The sequence below is a fragment of the Pleurodeles waltl genome, chromosome 12 (genome assembly GCF_031143425.1).
Source record: "Pleurodeles waltl isolate 20211129_DDA chromosome 12, aPleWal1.hap1.20221129, whole genome shotgun sequence".
In the NCBI taxonomy this organism is placed as follows: Eukaryota; Metazoa; Chordata; class Amphibia; order Caudata; family Salamandridae; genus Pleurodeles; species Pleurodeles waltl.
This window is the reverse complement of record NC_090451.1, coordinates 695,437,603-695,456,153: the sequence shown is the minus strand read 5'-3', so window position 1 is coordinate 695,456,153 and position 18,551 is coordinate 695,437,603. Positions and strand designations below refer to the sequence as shown.

The window sequence follows — 18,551 nt, the reverse complement described above, 5'->3', positions numbered from 1 at the left end:
ACAGTTCGCATCAGATTAAGATTCTTCGAGGTTCTCCTGGGGGTGGGCCTGTTGCTGAGGGCGATGTGACATCAGAGCCATCATCCTCAATAAAATGGGGAGTAGAGCGGGAAAATCAGACAGACCCGTCCTGATAGTTCCAGGACAGACCAAAAGAAGGAAGCAAAGTGAAGCATCCAAAAGAAACTACAGCACTTAGAACGAGCTGGGAGCCATTGGTACCCCAGCGAACGACTGACGCCACGGTAACCGACCGGAATATCCACTCTTCTGAGACTGACTACAGATTGACTCTGTGACTTACTGAAAGATCTGCTTTACTGTGACAGACTCGAAAATTGACTCCAGTGACCCACAGATTGACTTTGTAGCTGATTGAAAGATCTACTCAACCTAGACTGACCGAAAGATTGACTCTACATTCATCACCCAAAAGATCTACCCTTCTGCGAAGACTGAAAGACCAACATTAGGCTGAGCAGAGGCGAGTCCTCCATTTCGGATGCAGCTTTAGGAGAATCTCTGGCAGCAATGAAACTTTCCTCATCCTCCGTGGTCCTGTGCTTCCTGGCATTGTTTGCACTGAGCACCTATGCGCGCCCTTCGCCGCAGATCAAGCACCAGCAGGTGGGTGAGAAATAACTACACTAACCAATTTTGCGGCTGTACTTCACAGGGAGTAGAGTTACCCAGTTCAAGTGAATTTGTCTTATCATCTTAGAAATATGACTGGTTGAGTCAGCCCTACTAGGATTCGGGGCTGGGGCATGCAGTGATACCTGTGCAGTTACATAGCAATAGCAGAGTGATGGAGCTGTGTCTGTGTTTTAATGAAGCAAATAATATTCAGTCATGCCTATGCTGAAGTGATGCTGTCATGCCTGTGCTGGCTGTGATAAAGGTGATGCAGGCATGCCTGTGTTGAGGTGATGCTGTCATGCCTGTGCTGGGATATAAGTAATGCAGTCATGCCTGTGATGATAGAGATGATTAAGTCGTGCCCGTACTGAGGTGATGCAGTCATGCCTGTGCAGAGGTGATCCAGGCATACCTGTGCAGAGGTGATGAAGTCATGACTGTGCTGATAAAGGAGATGCAGTCATGCCTGTGCTGAGATGATGCAGTCATGCCCGTGCTGTGATAGCATGGGCGATGCAGTCATGCCTGTGCTGAGGTGATGCAGTCATGCCCGTAATCTGATAGCACGGGCGATGCAGTCATGCCTGTGCTGAGGTGATGCAGTCATGCTTGTGCTGTGATAGAGATGATTCAGTCTTGCCTGTGCGGTGATAGCAGGGGTGAAGCAGCCCTGCCTGTGTTGAGGTGATGCAGTCATGTCTGTGCTCTGACTGAGGTGATGCAGCCATGCCTGTGCTGACAGAGGTGATGCAGCCATGCCATTGCGGAGGTGGTGCAGTCGTGCCTGTGCTGAGGTGATGCAGTCATACCTGAGCTGATGTAGTCGTGCCTGTGCTGAGGTGATGCAGTCATGCCTGTGCTGAGGTGATGCAGTCATGCCTGTGCTGAGGTGATGTAGTCGTGCCTGTGCTGAGGTGATGCAGTCGTGCCTGTGCTGAGCTGATGTAGTCGTGCCTGTGCTGAGGTGATGCAGTCGTGCCTGTGCTGAGGTGATGCAGTCGTGCCTATGCTGAGGCGATGCAGTCGTGCCTATGCTGAGGTGATGCAGTCGTGCCTGTGCTGAGGTGATGCAGTCGTGCCTGTGCTGAGGTAATGCAATCATGCCGGTGCTGGGCTGATGTAGTCGTGCCTGTGCTGAGGTGATGTAGTCGTGCCTGTGCTGAGGTGGTACAGCCTGTGCTTGTTCCCTGAGTGAGGGAAGCTTGCTCTATTCTGTACGGACAGAGATGATGCAGTCATGCCTGTGCCGTGATAGCAGGGGTGATGCAGTCAGGTCAGGGCTGAATACAGAAATACCGATGCACTGTTGCCATGTGCTGTAAAATAAAAAGGGTGTTCCAGGCCTTTTCTGTGCTGTAATGTAACAAAGGAGATGCGATCTTGTCTGGGATGTAATATAACAGATGTGGTGCAGCCGGGTCTGAGCTGTAATACGATAGGTGATGACGTTCTGTCACTCAGTTGTAACACAGCAGAGGTGGCGTGCTCTCATCTCTCTGCTGTAATACATCAGAAGCGAGTCCTGTCCCTATGCTGTAACTTAGGAGAGTGTGCTGTGCTCGCATTGTGTTCTGTAATGCGTAGCAGCAACGGGATTGTATCTGAGCTGTAATGTCGCAGAGCTGGTGCAGTTGTCTCTGTGCTGTAATACAGCAGAGGTGATGATGCTATGTGTAATTCAATGATGATGCAGTCTTCCCTTTGTGCTGTAATATGCACATCTGAATCAGTGAAGTAATACACCGCGGGTGATATATTCTTGACTCCATGCTACAGTACAGAAAGCGTGTTGTACTCTTGTCTCTGAGCTGTAATGCGGCAGCGGTGATGTAGTCTTCTGTCTGTGCTGTAATACATCAGATGTGGTATAGTCTGTAATACAGTAGAGGTGACGTAGTCTTCTCTGTGTTGTAATAGCGAAGAGGCGATGTACGATTTTCTCTGCGCTGTAATACAGCAGCGGTGATGTCGGCTTCTCTCTGTGCTGTAATACACCAGAGGTTGTATGGTCTGCAATACAGTAGAGATGGTGTAGTTTTCTCTGTGCTGTAATAGAGCAGAGGCGATGTACTCCTTTATCTGTGCTGTAATGCAGCAACGGTGATACAGTCTTCTCTCTGTGCTATAATAAAACACAGGTGATGCAGTAATCTCTCTGTGCTGTAATGCAGCAGCGGTGATGTAGTCTTCCCTTTGTGCTGTAATACAGCAGAGGTGATGTATTCTTCTCTATGTGCTGTAATACAGCAGATGTGATGTATTCTTCTCTATGTGCTGTAGTACAGCAGATGTGATGTATTCTTCTCTATGTGCTGTAGTACAGCAGATGTGATGTATTCTTCTCTATGTGCTGTAATACAGCAGATGTGATGTATTCTTCTCTATGTGCTGTAGTACAGCAGATGTGATGTATTCTTCTCTATGTGCTGTAGTACAGCAGAGGCGATGTAGTCTTCCCTTTGTGCTGTAATACAGCAGAGGTGATGTAGTCTTCCCTTTGTGCTGTAATACAGCAGAGGTGATGTAGTTCTCTTTGTGCTGTAATATAACAGAGGTGATGTAGTAATCTCTCGGTGCTGTAATACTGCAGAAGTGATTAATTCTCCCTGTGCTGTAATACATTATAGGTGATGTAGTCTCTCTGTGCTGTAATAGAGCAGAGGTGATGCAGTCCTCTGTGCTGTAATACAGCAGAGGTGATGTAGTCCTCCCTGTGCTGTAATATAACAGAGGTGATGTAGTCCTCTCTGTGCTGTAATATAACAGAGGCGATGTAGTAATCTCTCTGTGCTGTAATACAGCAGAGGCGATGCAGTCCTCTCTGTGCTGTAATATAACAGAGGCGATGTAGTAATCTCTCTGTGCTGTAATACAGCAGAGGTGATGTAGTCCTCTCTGTGCTGTAATATAACAGAGGTGATGTAGTAATGTCTCTGTGCTGTAATACAGCAGAGGTGATGTAGTCCTCTCTGTGCTGTAATATAACAGAGGTGATGCAGTCTTCTCTCTGTGCTGTAATGCAGCAGAGGCGATGCAGTCTTCTCTGTGCTGTAATACAGCAGAGGTGATGTAGTCCTCTCTGTGCTGTAATATAACAGAGCCAATGTAGTAATCTCTCTGGGCTGTAATACAGCAGATGTGATGCAGTCTCTCTGTGCTGTAATACAGCAGAGGTGATATATTCTTCTCTCTGGGCTGTAATGCAGCAGTTACGGTGTAGCCTGCCCTCTCTGCTGTAATACTGCAGAGATTCTTTATTATTGACTCCAATGGACATTGGCATAGCTTGGTCAGTAAGATTTGGGGGCGTGGGCTTCGGATTTCCCAACAATCAGGCTGGCACATTGTAGGAAGTTGGCTCTGTATACACTATCCCAAAGTGAGAGATAGTGTGCACAGAGTCCAAGGGTTCCCCTTAGAGGTTGATAGTGGCAAAATTAGATAATTCTAATGCTCTATTTTGTGGTAGTGTGGTCGAGCAGTAGGTTTATCAGAGGGTAGTGTTAAGCATTTGTTGTACTCACACAGGCAATAAATGAGGAACACACACTCAAAGACTTACTCCAGGCCAATAGGTTTTTATTTAGAAAAATATATTTTCTTAATTTATTTTTAGAACCACAAGTTCAAGATTTGAGGTAAGTACATAAAATGCAAGGTACTTCACACAGGTAAGTATAGAACTTTGATTTAAAACAGTAGAACACACAGTTTTGGTTAAAATGGCAATAAGCTATTTTAAAAGTGGACACTGCAAAAATCCACAGTTCCTGGGAGAGGTAAGTTTGGTTAAGTTTCTCAGGTAAGTAAAGCACTTACACAGTCAGTCTCCTGGCATAGGCAGCTCACCGTTGGGGGTTCAAGGCAACCCCAAAGCCACAGCACCAGCAACACAGGGCCGGTCAGGGGCAGAGGTCAAAGGAGGGCCCAAAAGACATAGGCGTCTATGGAGACTAGGGATGCTCCGGTTCCAGTCTGCTAGCAGGTAAGAACCTGCGTCCACGGGGAGCAGACCAGGGAGGTTTTGTAGAGCACTGAGGGGGACACACACACAGGCACACAAAACACACCCTCAGTGGCAGAGGGGCGGCCGGGTGCAGTGTGCAAAGTAGACATCGGGTTTGCTATAGAAAGCAATGGAGGGACCCGGGGGGTCTCTTAGGTGATGCAGGCAGGGCACAGGGGGGCTTCTCGGGCCAGCCACCGACTGGGCTAGGATGAGGGCTGCCTGCTGGTCACTCCTGCACTGGTAGGTGGTTCCTCACGGTCCTGTGGGCTGCGGGTGCAGTGCTTGGTCCAGGCGTCGGTTTCTTTGTTACCAGGCAGTCGCAGTCAGGGGGGAGCATATGGATCCTCTCTGCAGGCATCGCTGTGGGGATGCAGGGGGGGTTGACTCAGGGTGCCCATGTCGTCGTAGTCGCCTGGGAGTCCTCTCTGCAGTGTTGGTTCTCCTGAACTCAAGCCGGGGGTGTCGGGTGCAGAGTGTGAAGTCTCACGCTTCCGGCGGGAAGAGAGAGTTCTTTGAAAGTTGTTTCTTTGTTGCAAAGTTGTTGCAGGTTTTGACCAGGGCCGCTGTTCTCTGGACTTTCTTGGCCCTTTAGTTGCAGGGAAGTCCTCTGAGTCCTCAGAGGTCGCTGGTCCCGTAGGATGCAACGCTGTGCAGGTTCTTTGAGTCTGGAGACAGGCCGGTAGGGCTGGGGCCAAGTCAGTTGGTGTCTCCGTCGTCTCTGTTGGGCTTTCAGGTCAGCAGTCCTTCTTCTTTCTTCAGGTTGCAGAAAACTGATTTCCTGGGTTCAGGGTCACCCCTAAATACTAAATTTAGGGGTGTGTTTAGGCCTGGGGGGCAGTAGCCAATGGCTACTGCCCATGAGGGTGGCTACACACTCTTTGTGCCTCCTCCCTGAGGGGATGGGGCACATCCCTAATCCTACTGGGGGAATCCTCCAAACAGAAGATGGAGGATTTCTAATGGCAAGGGTCACCTCAGCTCAGGACACCTTAGGGGCTGTCCTTACTGGGGGGTGACTCCTCCTTGTTTTCCTCATTATCTCCTCCAGCCTTGCCGCCAAAAGTGGGGGCAGTGGCCGGAGGGGCGGGCATCTCCACTAGCTGGGATGTCCTGGGATGCTGTAACAGGCATGACACTGTGAGGCTCACCGCCAGGTGTTACAGTTCCTGCAGGGGGAGGTGAGAAGCACCTCCACCCAGCACAGGCTTTGTGCCTGGCAACAGAGTGACAAAGTCACTCACCGCATGTGGCCAGAAACTCTTCTGGTTGTGGCAGACCGGCAGAAACTGGTCAGTCTAGCACTAGGAGTCGGACTGGTATTCAGTGGGCATCTCTAAGATGCCCTCTGGCTGTATTTTACAAAAAATCCCACAGTGGCATCAGTGTGAATTTATTGTGCTGAGAAGTTTGATGCCAAACTTCCCAGATTTCAGTGTAGCCATTATGGAGCTGTGGAGTTCATAATTGACAGACTCCCAGACCATATACTCTTTATGGCTACCCTGCACTTACAATGTCTAAGGTTTTGCTTAGACACTGTAGGGGCATGGTGCTCATGCAACTATGCCCTCACCTGTGGTATAGTGCACCCTGCCTTAGGGCTGTAAGGTCTGCTAGAGGGGTGACTTACCTATGCCACAGGCAGTGAGAGGTGGGCATGGCACCCCAAGGGAGTGACATGTCGACTTAGTCATTTTCTCCCCACCAGCACACACAAGCTGAGAGGCAGTGTGCATGTGCTGAGTGAGGGGTCCCCAGGGTGGCATAAGACATGCTGCAGCCCTTAGAGACCTTCCCTGTTCACAGGGCCTTTGGTACCAGGGGTACCATTTACAAAAGCCTTATCTGGGTGCCAGGGCTGTGCCAATTGTGGGAACAAAGGTACAGTTTAGGGAAAGAACACTGGTGCTGGGGCCTAGTTAGCAGGGTCCCAGCACACTTTCAATCATCAACAAAAGGCAAAAAGTTAGGGAATAACCATGCCAAGGAAGGCATTTCCTTACACACATCATGTAAAAATACATTATACACGAGTAGGGTGCATAGAGAGGCTAAAGGGGCAGCGGAAGGGGAGAGGAATGCGGATTGGTAGGAGTACGAAGTGAGAGAAACACAATATTATGTAAACTAAACATTATTTTGGGGACATTTAGAACAGAGAGGGAGACAGTGTATGTACATTTTGTCTGTGTGTATGGAAAAATTCCTTGTGAAATTCAACAGACACCTCACCAAACCCGCTAAAAGCACCTGTACCCAATTATTTATCTGAAAATACATTTATTAGGGAGGTTTTTACACCCCAAACTTCCCATGGTGCATGACGCTGTTCCTTGCATGCCTCCAGCCAGTGCATTCCCAGTCATTAGACAGTTTCAAAAGGACTCATGCCCAGAGCCATTTTAAGAATTTTGGGGGCCCCAGGCAATAGTGTTTTGGGGATCCACTGTTTAGAATAACTTTGAATTTCAAAACCCATTTTCCTGTAATTCAAGCCCCATGATGCAAAACATATTGAATTACACGCAGAGCCCCTGGTATAATGCGTTAGGGGAGCACTAAATTATGCAGCAGGGTTGACTAAATTATGCAGTATTAAAAAGCAAATTATGCGGCATAACGGTGCGCATTTGTTGATACTACTTCATTATTGTTTCATTTTTGCGCACGGAAATACTGTCTGGGCAAACGTTTCACCTCATTAGTAGCAGTTTAACGATGAAGAACAGAAACAGGGAACTGAAAGATGGCCGGTAACATTTGAAAGGACCTTTCACTTTCAGCGAACCCACCCTGTTGCATTTTGAATAACTTCTGATCTGTTTAAGCTAGAAACACTTTTTTTTAACTCTGCAAATTACACCGCAGACAATAGCTTTCGTGCCAACAAATCCATAAATGTGCGGAAAAAAAGGCAGCTGCAGAATCACATAATTCCAGTGGCCCTGACTATATATCAAAACTTCAGACAGAGAAATAGAAACGAGATGGAGAAAAAAAAATCACTGACACCCCTGGGATGGTGGGCACCCTGGGACAATGCCCACTTTGCCTATGCCCTGAAACGTCTCATGAATATTAATCTCTGCTTCATGCCTCATAAATATTAATGAGGCAGGTGTTTTTGGAGACCCTGTTAACGGGCATTTTTAAGTGCGTCTGATTAGTACATGAGTGTCAGTACAAAAGGAAGGCGTTGTCCTCAAGCAGTGAAAACACGGATGGTGTTTTGAACCTGACCTTCCATCAGGCCCTCAGGTACTCACCTGTAACAGTGGTTACCAGACCCTCGCTGTGTCATGTACTCAGCTCCATGAGCTGTCCAGCTTCCTGTCACCTGAGAGGGTACCTTCCCATCCCTGAGTGGCCTCTCTCCTTGGTCCCACTCTGAACTAGGTACAATATCAACTCTAAACAGAAAACTACCATAAAAGATACCTTGAGTGCTCTTTTTTTAACCTTTTAAAGATTGCAGAATTCTCTAGGCTTGTACAAGATACTTGTGACGGTCAAGGTAAAGGAAGGTTTAAGGATCATAGAGTAATATTTTAGCACGGATCCTGTCACTCAGCATGGGGTTCACCAGAAAAACCCCTCCCCTCAAAAGTCGCCCCCTCCTCACATCACCCAATCCCTTACACTCACTATTAAGCTTTCAAGTGTGGATGATGCAGGGAGGGCGCCCCTGCCCCTCTCCCTCCCTTGGAAAATATCCACTCATTGGCTTCCATGCCCCCCCACCTCCATAAGTTGAGAATGCAGGACCCTCAGCCACCTCTCACCTCTTACATCATACCGATGTGGTGTCTCACTCTATGACCCTCCACTGAAGGGGAGAGTGGAGAGTCACACAGCTGGCACAACTGGAGGTATCCCCAGCACTCCCTGATCAGCGACACTGCCAACATATAACTCAGTGGGTCAACTTCAAACTATTCACCCACACCTACAAGTCCCTTCACAACATCGCATCTCTTTCCATAACCCCGCCAGATCCCTTCGATCCGTCCAGCAGGCACTAGCAACCATTCCAAGCATCCGGAAAGCCACCTCTGGAGGAAGATCTTTCACCTACCTTGTAGCCAAGAGCTGGAACATCCTACCCACTCACTTCAGACAAAGCCCATCACTCACCATCTTCAGGAAGAACCTCAAGACATAGCTCTTCGAATGAGGCCCATACCCACCACCAGCGACTTGAGACACTCACGGGTGATTAGTTGTGCTTTAATAAAAACTGATTATTTGATTGATGGTGTGGGTGGAGCACCCGCAGCCATGATCATAGCTGCCAAGTTTCCCAGGTCCATGTATGTTATGCCGCTCCAGTCCTTTTTTTATCCTTTGAATTCTGGGACTTGTAGTCCTGTTTTATAATGAAATAAACAAGCCTACAATTCCCATAATTCGAAATGAAAACATGTCCATGACAGGTTCCACATTTGGCCATCTTAGCCCATGCTCTCCCGCCATGGCCGGGCCTCTGAGACAGTCTTTGAGGGATGACAGAAATCCAATGGCAGGTCCATGGAATGAGAAGTCATGATACAGATGCAAGGCAGAGCATGCCTTAATACCCCTGATGCCAACTATCGGGCATGTACTTATAAACCACAGAGGGTAACCCAAAAACCCGACCAGGCTGGGTAGAAGATAACCATTACATACAACAATGCCCTAACAGGGAGAAACCGACAAATTATTTACACATCATAAAACAACATAGGTGAGAAATAAAAAGCTATTTATTCATATAAATACATAGATTTATTTATTTACTTATACATAAATATCAATTTAATAAATTCATCCTAAATGGACAGCCCATCTGATAAAACAACACACCCAGGGACAGATAGTGTGAGAAAAAGTGCTCGTGATGGATAGAAAGGAGAATGATACATATTCCAGTGTATCAAAAAACTATACAAAGAACATTAAAAACAGTTGGTTGGTTCTTTTTTGTTTGCTGCATTAACTCCATTCCAAATCCTCAGAGAGTCTAAATCAATGCCTTCAATCCTTCAAAGATCTTATGCAGAAACCAATCCAGACTATGATATATCCGTCGACGTTTCGGGCATGGGCTGGCCTCAGCACTTGCGCCATAAAGGGTCCAACAAATATGCACCCAGGTACTGGCATGCTGGACATGAACGGAGAGACCCCAGAAGGATCAAGGCGAACTTGGTAAGACAACAGCGACAGCATCACGGATAGAAGACCTCCAAGCAGTAGTGTTCTGAATGTTTTGATGACGCCATCACCTCTAGCATGGACATCATTCTGTAGGGGAACAGGAACTCGAAGACAGTGTACCAGGGAACCCCATCAGTATCGCTCCATGGTCATCTTGGATGTTCATCCAGGGAATAGACTACACCAGAAACTGACTAACCAGAGTGTCCACAAAAACAGGCAGGCATTGAGTGGGGGAGACCATAGTGTACTGATGATAGCACTCAACTACAGGCCACAAGTCATGGTGGAGGCCACAGCTCCTTCTCAATCCAGAACGCCAGTGGTATTTCTATCAGATGCTCATGGAGATGTGGTCATCGGGGCAGAAAAAGTCAGTGGTTGATGACACTCAATCCTAGATTTAGGGGCATATGTGCAAGCCCCTTAGTGCCTCAGTAGCGTAATCTTTTTTCACGTTATGGTGACTCTAAACTGGCCCTCACCCCGCGCCATATTTACAAAGTGCATGCATTGCGCCACTTTATAAACCCTTGCACCACATCATATCTGCACCAGGTATAATGTATGCAATGAGGCATTCCCCCCGCAGGGAGGCCCAGAAAAATGGCACAGTGAAATTTACAAGATTTCAATGCATCATTCTACCATAATTTTTTAATGCCTGCCCAGGGCAGGGATTAAAGTGATGCAAGGCTATTTCCTATGGGCCTCCCCAAGCTTTGCTGGTCTAGCGTCAAAATTCTTGATGCTAGTCCATCAAGGTGCTGCAATAGTGACTAAAGTTTTGACTCATTTGTGCTACTGTGTGCCATGGTGCGCTGTATTGTAAATATAGCGATACCTTGCTGTTGTTAGGGGGCGACACAAGGTAACTGGCGCATCGGGGGGGTCGTGCCAGTTTCTTATAATTATGTCCTCATGTGGTTTTTCTGTAACAACAAACCTCAAGACCATTTGTATAACTTCACACACAAGACATTTAGGGCCTGATTTTAGAGTGTGGCGGAGGGGTTACTCTGTCACAACGGTGACAGATATTCGGTCCGCTGAAATCTAAATTCCATTATATCCTATGGTGTTTAGATTTTGGCAGATGGGATATTCGTCACTGTTGTGACAGAGTAACCCCTCAACCAAACTCTAAATCAGGCCCATAGTACTTTATCAATGAGTCTTCATGAGCAATCCATTACTGGGGTCTTTGCTAGGTTACTGCAACACTTACTAGCTACCAGTTTTTAGTTTGAACAGGCTGCGGGTGGTTGCTGTTGATACTTTGGCTTCTCTGTGGCTTATTTGCACTCACATCTTTCTTAATGTTGGGTATCTGGTGGTGATACGGCCTTCCCCATTCTTGTGGTTTGGTATTTTTTCAATTTCAGGGCAAAGTTACAATTTTGCTCTTTTCTTCCGTTTAAATCTTGCTTATGCAGTGCTTAAGTCCTCAAGGCAAGGAAGCCCTCTACAACAGTGACCTTTAGAAATAAAAATATAACTCAGTGAACTGGATGAATAGAGAAACAATGTGATCCCGCCCTTCTCTGTAGCGTTGACGCCATCTTTATTTTCCATCCCATGATACAGACTCTGGCTGACCTTCTTGGCGAAGAGATCACAGCTTTGCTATCGGCAGAGGAGCGGATTGACGCAGCAGCTGACGATGCCAGCAGTAGCAGCAGTTCGGCTGAGCTACGCTTCCCGCCGGGCCGTCGGCCCCTGCGTGACGCAGCCGACTCTGCCCAGCAGGCTCCCAACCGCACCTGGTTGCGCTACTTCAGTGACTTCATGAACAACCAGAAGAAATTCCGGGGCCGAACGAAGAAGACCTCCCAAGGCTGCTTCGGCTTCAAGCTGGACCGGATTGGAAGCTTTAGTGGTTTGGGGTGCTAGACTGCCCGCCGTAAGCCTTGGTAAGAGCACCTGTTTCATATCCCCTCTTCGGAGGGAGATGATGCTCCATTATCCAATCTTGTATTCCAAATTTGACATTCAGTTTGTAAGGAACAACTCTTATACAAACTATTTAATTTGTATGACAATTATGATAAGTTGAGCACGCGTTGCTAAGTAAACCCTAGGGTTGTGTGAAATTCATGTAATTTGCATTGAGTAATTTTGTGAAATGTCTTAAAAATGTAGCCAAATTTCACTTAATTACGTGCAATGCAAAACTGGCATTTAGTGCCACACTATACCATGGCATACCTGTCAACTTCTTGCCTCAAAAATGCGGGTGAAGTCAGGCATTTAAGCGGGTGATCCCATTAAGGTGAATGGAGAATGAAAACTTTTTTTGTGGGTGATAAAGGTTTGAAAAGTAGGTGACGCCCCCTTAAAGTCTCAGAAGCCATTTTGTTTGTCAGGTAAGTGAATAGAAGTAAAATGAGGGTGACACTGTCTTAATGCGGGAGCGTTGACAAGCGTGTTGTTGATTCCCAACAGCCAGATCATCTGCCTATCATTTGAGGGCAAGACATCCGGCAACAAAAACTGTCATTGCAAGGCCTGGGTGGCATTAATTTACTTTAAGAGAAGTTTGTCCGACTTTGCGAAGGGTGAACTTTCCTGATTCCCCGATACCAGGGGGAAAAGTTTCAGATTTCAATTGACCTAATCAGCATACATACGATGATGTGTCACACTGCCGCACTGCTGTGTCTATAGACTGCACATAGCTGTGCCTGTAGCATGCTATATATATATATATATATATATAGAGAGAGAGAGAGAGAGAGAGAGAGAGATAGAAAGACAGACAGGGAGAAACAGAGAGAGTGAGAGATGGGGACAGAGAGACAGATACAAAGAGAGAAAGAGAGAGAGCGAGAGAGAGACAGAGAAAGAAAAAGACAGAGCGACAGAGAAACAGAGAGAGAGAAGGAAGGAGAGAGAGAGAGAGAGAGGAAGGAAGAGAGAGAGAGACAGAGAGAGAGAGACAGATAAAGAAAGAGACAGAAATAGAGGGACAGAGAAACAGAGAGAGAGAGATAGAGAAGGAGGGAGAGAGAGAGGAAGGAAGAGAGAGAGAGAGAGAGAGAGAGAGAGAAAGAGATAGAAAGAGAGGGACATAGAAACAGAGAGAGAGAGTGAGATAGAGAAGGGTAGAGAGAGAGAGAGAGGAAGGAAGCGAGGGAGACAGAGAGAAAGATATATAGAGAGGGGGTGAAAGAGCAGATGGAGAGAGACGTAGGGGCTTTGTAGACACCAGACTACCCGTCTCATGCGGCAGTGTGCCCCTCCCCTCTGTCCTCTGTACTCTACATGCGTTATATGGTACTTGCAGTACTTGTATAGCGCTTCTGATCCGCTGAAGAGCAGTGGTGGCCGGCAGTTTTAGGACGGACGGGGGCAGGCGGGAAGCACACTCACACTTCACACGCACTTACTTTCTATTAACAACACTCATCAACATTCAAACATACACGCATGCACGAAACATTCATTTAAAAAGATCACACACACACGCACTTACTTTCAGCCTCGGAGGTCCCAGGAGGGTTGGGACTGCTGCCTTCCCTCGCTGGCTGACCTTAGATCAGCCAATGAGGGAAAGCAGCAGTCCCAGCCTCGTCACTGAGTGGGATGGGGTCAGTGAGACTGCTGACCCCACCCCACTCTGTGACGAAGTGTCACTGATTGACACTCGCCCTGGGCGCTTCAGGGCTTAAACCTGAAGCACCCAGGTCAAAGTCAATGGGTGACGCTTTCCTCGTCAGCCGTGGGAGGGCTTCAAGGCACCTTTGAGGTCACGCCCATAGGAGCTGTGACCTCTTTAACCCAGCAAAATTCAGCTCAGGCAGCCAGGAGTCTGCGCAAATCACACATCTGCTCCTGGCTGCCTGACCTGCACATGAAGAGTGTCTGTCAGGCTGACGTTTGTTCAGCCTGACAGACACTCTTCACGAGTGGCAAAAGTTGGTGCGTGGCCCCTCCGCCCTAAAGGATAGGCCGCGCCTGCTGAAGAGGTCAAGAGGCGCTACGGTTGTAACAGCATTACTATTCCTACATCTAACTTGTTGCTCTTTCTACCTCTAGAAACGCCCCAACGACGCCTACTTGGCGAGAAGTGACAAATGGAAGATATTCCAGCAAAGCCACTCGACGTTGGCCCCCAACTGGGTCAAAGAAAATTACATGTCTTGTTTGTTAAATGCAGTGTCACCCCCACGAGCCTCTAAACCCCTCTGTCCAATGTCAAACAAACTGTGAACGCTTTCTGGGTTCATAAAGCTTCTCTGTATTTCCTGGCAATGTTTCCTAATTTATATAAATATATTATTACTATATATAAACGTATATTTCCATACCTGTGAGAAACGGGCTGTCGGCCCACCGCTTATTTATGATGATGTTTCTGTACAGTTTTTATTCTGTTTTTTGTGTTTGTCAAAAGTCCTGCCTGCAACAAGAAGCAAAAAACCCCAACTGGCTCTCTCTTTATTCTACGTGAGCACAGCCAGGGACGCTCCGCAGCTGAGTGTGTAAGAATCGTGGCATCTCCTGGACCCCAGTAATGCAGGATGCGTCATGCCTGCTGCACGAGTGTGAAAATACCGCACTTTACTCTGTCACTGCGTCACCACCTCAGGTGCTCATTGCCAGTTAGTTCCTGCGGTAATACTGTGCCCAGTAAATACTTGCACTGTGTTTGAGTTATTCACTGAGTGTGACTTTATCCCATCACTTACTTCTCAACCTCAGAAAGGCAAATAACATGGAAAATGTGCATGTTTTCCCCCATTCTCCGGTTTGAAAGTCTAAGGGGCAGATTTAAGAACCCCTAGCGCCTCCTTGCGCCACATTAGCACCATTTTTTTTACGCTAATCTGGCCTAACGAGGCCAAAATCGCTGCGCCAAAATTACAAAGTGTGCATTGCACGCATTGCGCCACTTTGTAACCCTTTGCGCTACAGGCATAATGCATGCAAAGGGGGCGTTCCCCTGTTACGGAGGCCCAAAAAATGGCACAATGAAATCTAAGAGATTTATTTGCGTCATTTTTTTCGGCACTTTTAACGCCTGCTCAGAGCGGGCGTTAAAAGGAGGCACCCCAATGTTTACAATGGGCCTCAATGGGCTTTGCAGGATTACCGTCAACATTTTTTTACGCTAATCCTGCAAAGCTCTGAACTATCGGCAAAAAGTTTGATGCTAGTTCCCTAACTACTGCCATGGTGCACTGTATCTTAGATATGGCGCACATATGGTGGCATTAGGGGTGCTAAGGGCGCAAGAATAGTGATGTAGCGCCACTTTTCTTAAATCTGGCATTAAATATTTCCTTTTTTCTCAACATAGTTTCACCAGGAAAATTGTATGGCCAAAACCTATAAGTGACATAAGTTCAGGCAATTTAAGAGGAAGGGCCGGACAGGTTACTCCAAAGATAGGGAGGAAGAAAAAAAAAAATCCAGGGCCAACTTTATAACTTTTCATTTTTTATCTTCATCTTCCATCTCTAAAGATCTTTTCAAGAAGGAGAAGGAATTCTGCCATCCACCGTCTTCCAACTCAGGCGCTCCTTCCTCAGACACTCAATGATGGCCTAATTTTTGTGCACCAAAATCATCAATATAAATTAGGAAGTTTAGATTCAGGGAGGTTGCACCCTCATTTCTGTCAGGGAACTGAGATACACTACCCTGGTTTCCCTTTGAGAACCCCTCCACCATTCAGCCATTCCAAAGGAAATGTGATCATGTCAAGCGTCATGCCATGTTCTCCGGAGTACCTCTACCCTATGTCCTTCCTCAAAACCTCCTCCCTGTCGTTGAAGAAGCATTTAAGTTGGTTAGCAGTGGTTCCTCAGCTCCTTAACAAAGATTTGTATGCTCATGTTTTGAAAAATCAGGGCTGGAGTCCTCAGTGCTAAAAAAATATATACTACAAACTCATTAAACTCCTCCTTGCAGAGGCTAAGGCCACGTTGGATAGTTATCCACCATGAAAGATGGAACCTTCTAAGCAAGGGTCATGCTGGGTTGTGTTATATTCCCCAAATCTTGCTGCAGCGCCTAGATGCTGCCAAGAAAGATCGGCAGATAAAGGGGGTCACTTGTTTTCTTACCCACATAACTCGGCCTGTTTCGCTACATCTTTACTGTGATTGTGCTACTAAATACAGGCGCACCAAAATATTGTGGTATAAGAATATTGAGGACAGAATATCAATGGACAAATTACCTAAAGTTAAGTACATATAGGGAACTAGAGATTTGCTATTTCTACTCTACATCTACGTACCTTGAAGATATATGCACCACGTAGGTACATACTGTATACATGTTTTCAAGTGTCTCTGCTGTCTGGATTTCTGGGCTGGTTTTTATAACAGCAAAGCTTTGGTTGATGAAAGCATCTGAAGGTATTCAGTCAAAGCTCAGGTCATCACCCCGAAGCATGTCCAACAGTATAGGAAACATGGAGGGGTGTTCTAAGCCCGGGGTAGGGAGTCTTCTCACAAGGTTAGTTCACTTCTTGTCCAGTGGATGAAGCCTTCTGGGTCCCAGAGAACACAACAGGCAGTGGGAGGTGGAAAGAGGCAGTCTCATGGGTCCGAATGGGGGGGTATAGGAAGGGGGAGGGGGAGGTGGAAAAAGGCGGTCACAAAGGCCCACAGGGGGTGTGCAGGTGAGGAGGAGAGAGACTGTTTCAAGGGACCCACAGAGAGTCTCAGGTGGACTAGTGTGGACAAAAGAGACTGTCACAAGGAACCCACACTGGATGTGCAGGGAGTTGAGGAGAAAAGAGACGGACACAAGGGACCCACAGGGGATATGCTGGGAAGGGGAGGTGAGGAGGAAAGAGACTCTCACAAGGGACTAACAGCCAGTGCTTAATTTGCAAATAAAAAACAAGCTGGTGCCCAAAGCCCTCCTCTTAAACACGCGGCTGCTTTATTTAAATGTGCGAGCACGGAATACAGAAGCAGCGTAATCCTGAAGCCATCTCGGGCCTCTTCAATCCATTTACAGCCACTCTCTGCCCCTTCAACTCACCCTTGCAGCTTTCTGCTGTTTCCCTTTATGATGCCTCTTCCTCAGTCTTTGCCATATGTGTCTGTTGCTCACAGTAAATGCCTGATGTACAAAAATTAGTGCTGGTGCCCCGCACCAGAAACCACCGGCTCAAATTAAGCCCTGCTTACAAGGGGTGTGCAGGGAGGGGGAGGTGAGGAAGAAAGAGACTGTCGCAAGGTACCCACAGGGGATGTGCGGCGAGGGACAGGCGGCGAGGAAAGAGACTCAAGTAACGGACCTCCCAGGTGTGTGCAGGGAGATGCAGATCAGGAGAAAAGAGACCGTCTCAAAGGACTCACAGGGGATGTGCAGGGAGAGGGAGGTGAGGAGGAAAGAGACAGTCACAAGGGATCCACGGGGGGTCACAGAGGGACCAGTGAGGACGAAAGAGACTGTAACAAGGGACCCACGGGGGGTGCAGGGAGGCGGCATGTGAGGAGGAGACTGTTGCAAGGGACCCTTGCCACAGTCTCTTCCCTCCTCACCTGTCCCCTCCCTGCACCCCCTTGTGGGTCCCGATGTCAAACCCAAAGCATCACCGGGAGCATACAGCACCAGAGTGTCAAATCCCAAGCATGAACTGAAAGTGGCTCTCTAGCGCTGCATGGCTAAACCAGTATCGGATTGCAGCGCTACACTGGTCTACTTCTAGGTGCCAGAAGAGTAATGCACAGGAGGTTCGCAAACCCAGGGCGTGTCCTACCGTAGTGCAGTGCACCAGTCCAATGCATTTCCATTGGAAGACTGCACTTTAGTGAGCCAAGCGCACCAAAATCTTTAAAATGCCTGCTTTTTAATTCACGCCATCCAGGGCCCTTCCATAGGATTTCAATATTACTGTGGGTCCTGGTCAGAGAGTAACCCACCGTAGTGTGCGAATTCAGGGCATTACTAGGGGAATACTCTGCTACAGCATGCCGCATTTTAGCATTACTTTAGAAATACTAGGAGCTACAGCGACGCCTTGGGGATATCAATGCTGTATTGCACAAACTGCTAGCATTGATTTACCAAAGTTATTATGACTGGCTGCAGTACTTCATCTGGCCACAGGGTGCTGCTGTGGTATCACAAATGTTACATACACAAGCCAGCGCTTACACGTTACCCTGTGACACTGGACTGGTAGTCACACTCAGTGGTCACCTATGAGCATGAGTAGTGTTCATCTACACATACCAGTGGAGTAACAAAACTTGATGAGGGCCACACGCACAGTACATGGAGGGCCTCCCCTTCGGACTCACTCAGGAGCTCTCAGGACAGGGTACTGTGCTGAGGGGGCCCCTTGGGGATCAGGGGCCCCGTACCACAGGAGTTGCGGGGGCGTCTCTTACACCGACACATACAGAAAGCACTACAATTTGCTATTTTATTTGGCGTAGGGGCTTGTAGTGTTTTGTACCGCGCCCCTGGCCACTAGTATAATGAAACTTGAGGGCCCCCCTGCAAAGTACCTTAAGGGTCCCCGTCCCTACCGGAACCAGTCAGGGGCCGGCCGTCTAAGCACAGTGTACTGTGCTGAGGAGCCCCTCTGGAGCTCGAAGGGCACCCGCACCGTGGGGGCCTTTTTTACGCCACTGCCCCCCGGCTGCAAAGCCAATTTGGTTTCGCCCCGAGGTCACAAGACCGAGGGGATAAATAAATGGGTGGGCTTAGGCTGTTCCGTGCCAGGCAATTG

At 47.7% G+C, this 18,551-nt stretch overlaps 1 protein-coding gene across 1 annotated transcript; it reads left to right on the top strand.

Annotated features, from left to right (window-relative positions):
• The first annotated feature begins 132 nt into the window (after window positions 1-132).
• On the top strand, window positions 133-14,182 carry LOC138267824 (C-type natriuretic peptide-like). Its single transcript, XM_069217037.1, has 3 exons — window positions 133-627; window positions 11,435-11,760; window positions 13,886-14,182. Exons 1-2 carry the CDS (start codon window positions 532-534, stop codon window positions 11,738-11,740), a joined length of 402 nt encoding a protein of 133 aa, XP_069073138.1. The 5' UTR covers window positions 133-531; the 3' UTR covers window positions 11,741-11,760; window positions 13,886-14,182.
• The last annotated feature ends 4,369 nt before the right edge of the window (window positions 14,183-18,551 follow it).

What these genes read in the sequence shown, in the direction of transcription:
- LOC138267824 (XM_069217037.1), top strand. Translation starts at nt 532, where the DNA reads ATGAAACTTTCCTCATCCTCCGTGGTCCTGTGCTTCCTGGCATTGTTT. An exon ending in CGCAGATCAAGCACCAGCAG is followed by an intron (nt 628 to 11,434) that starts GTGGGTGAGAAA and finishes CCCATGATACAG; the next exon opens with ACTCTGGCTGACCTTCTTGG.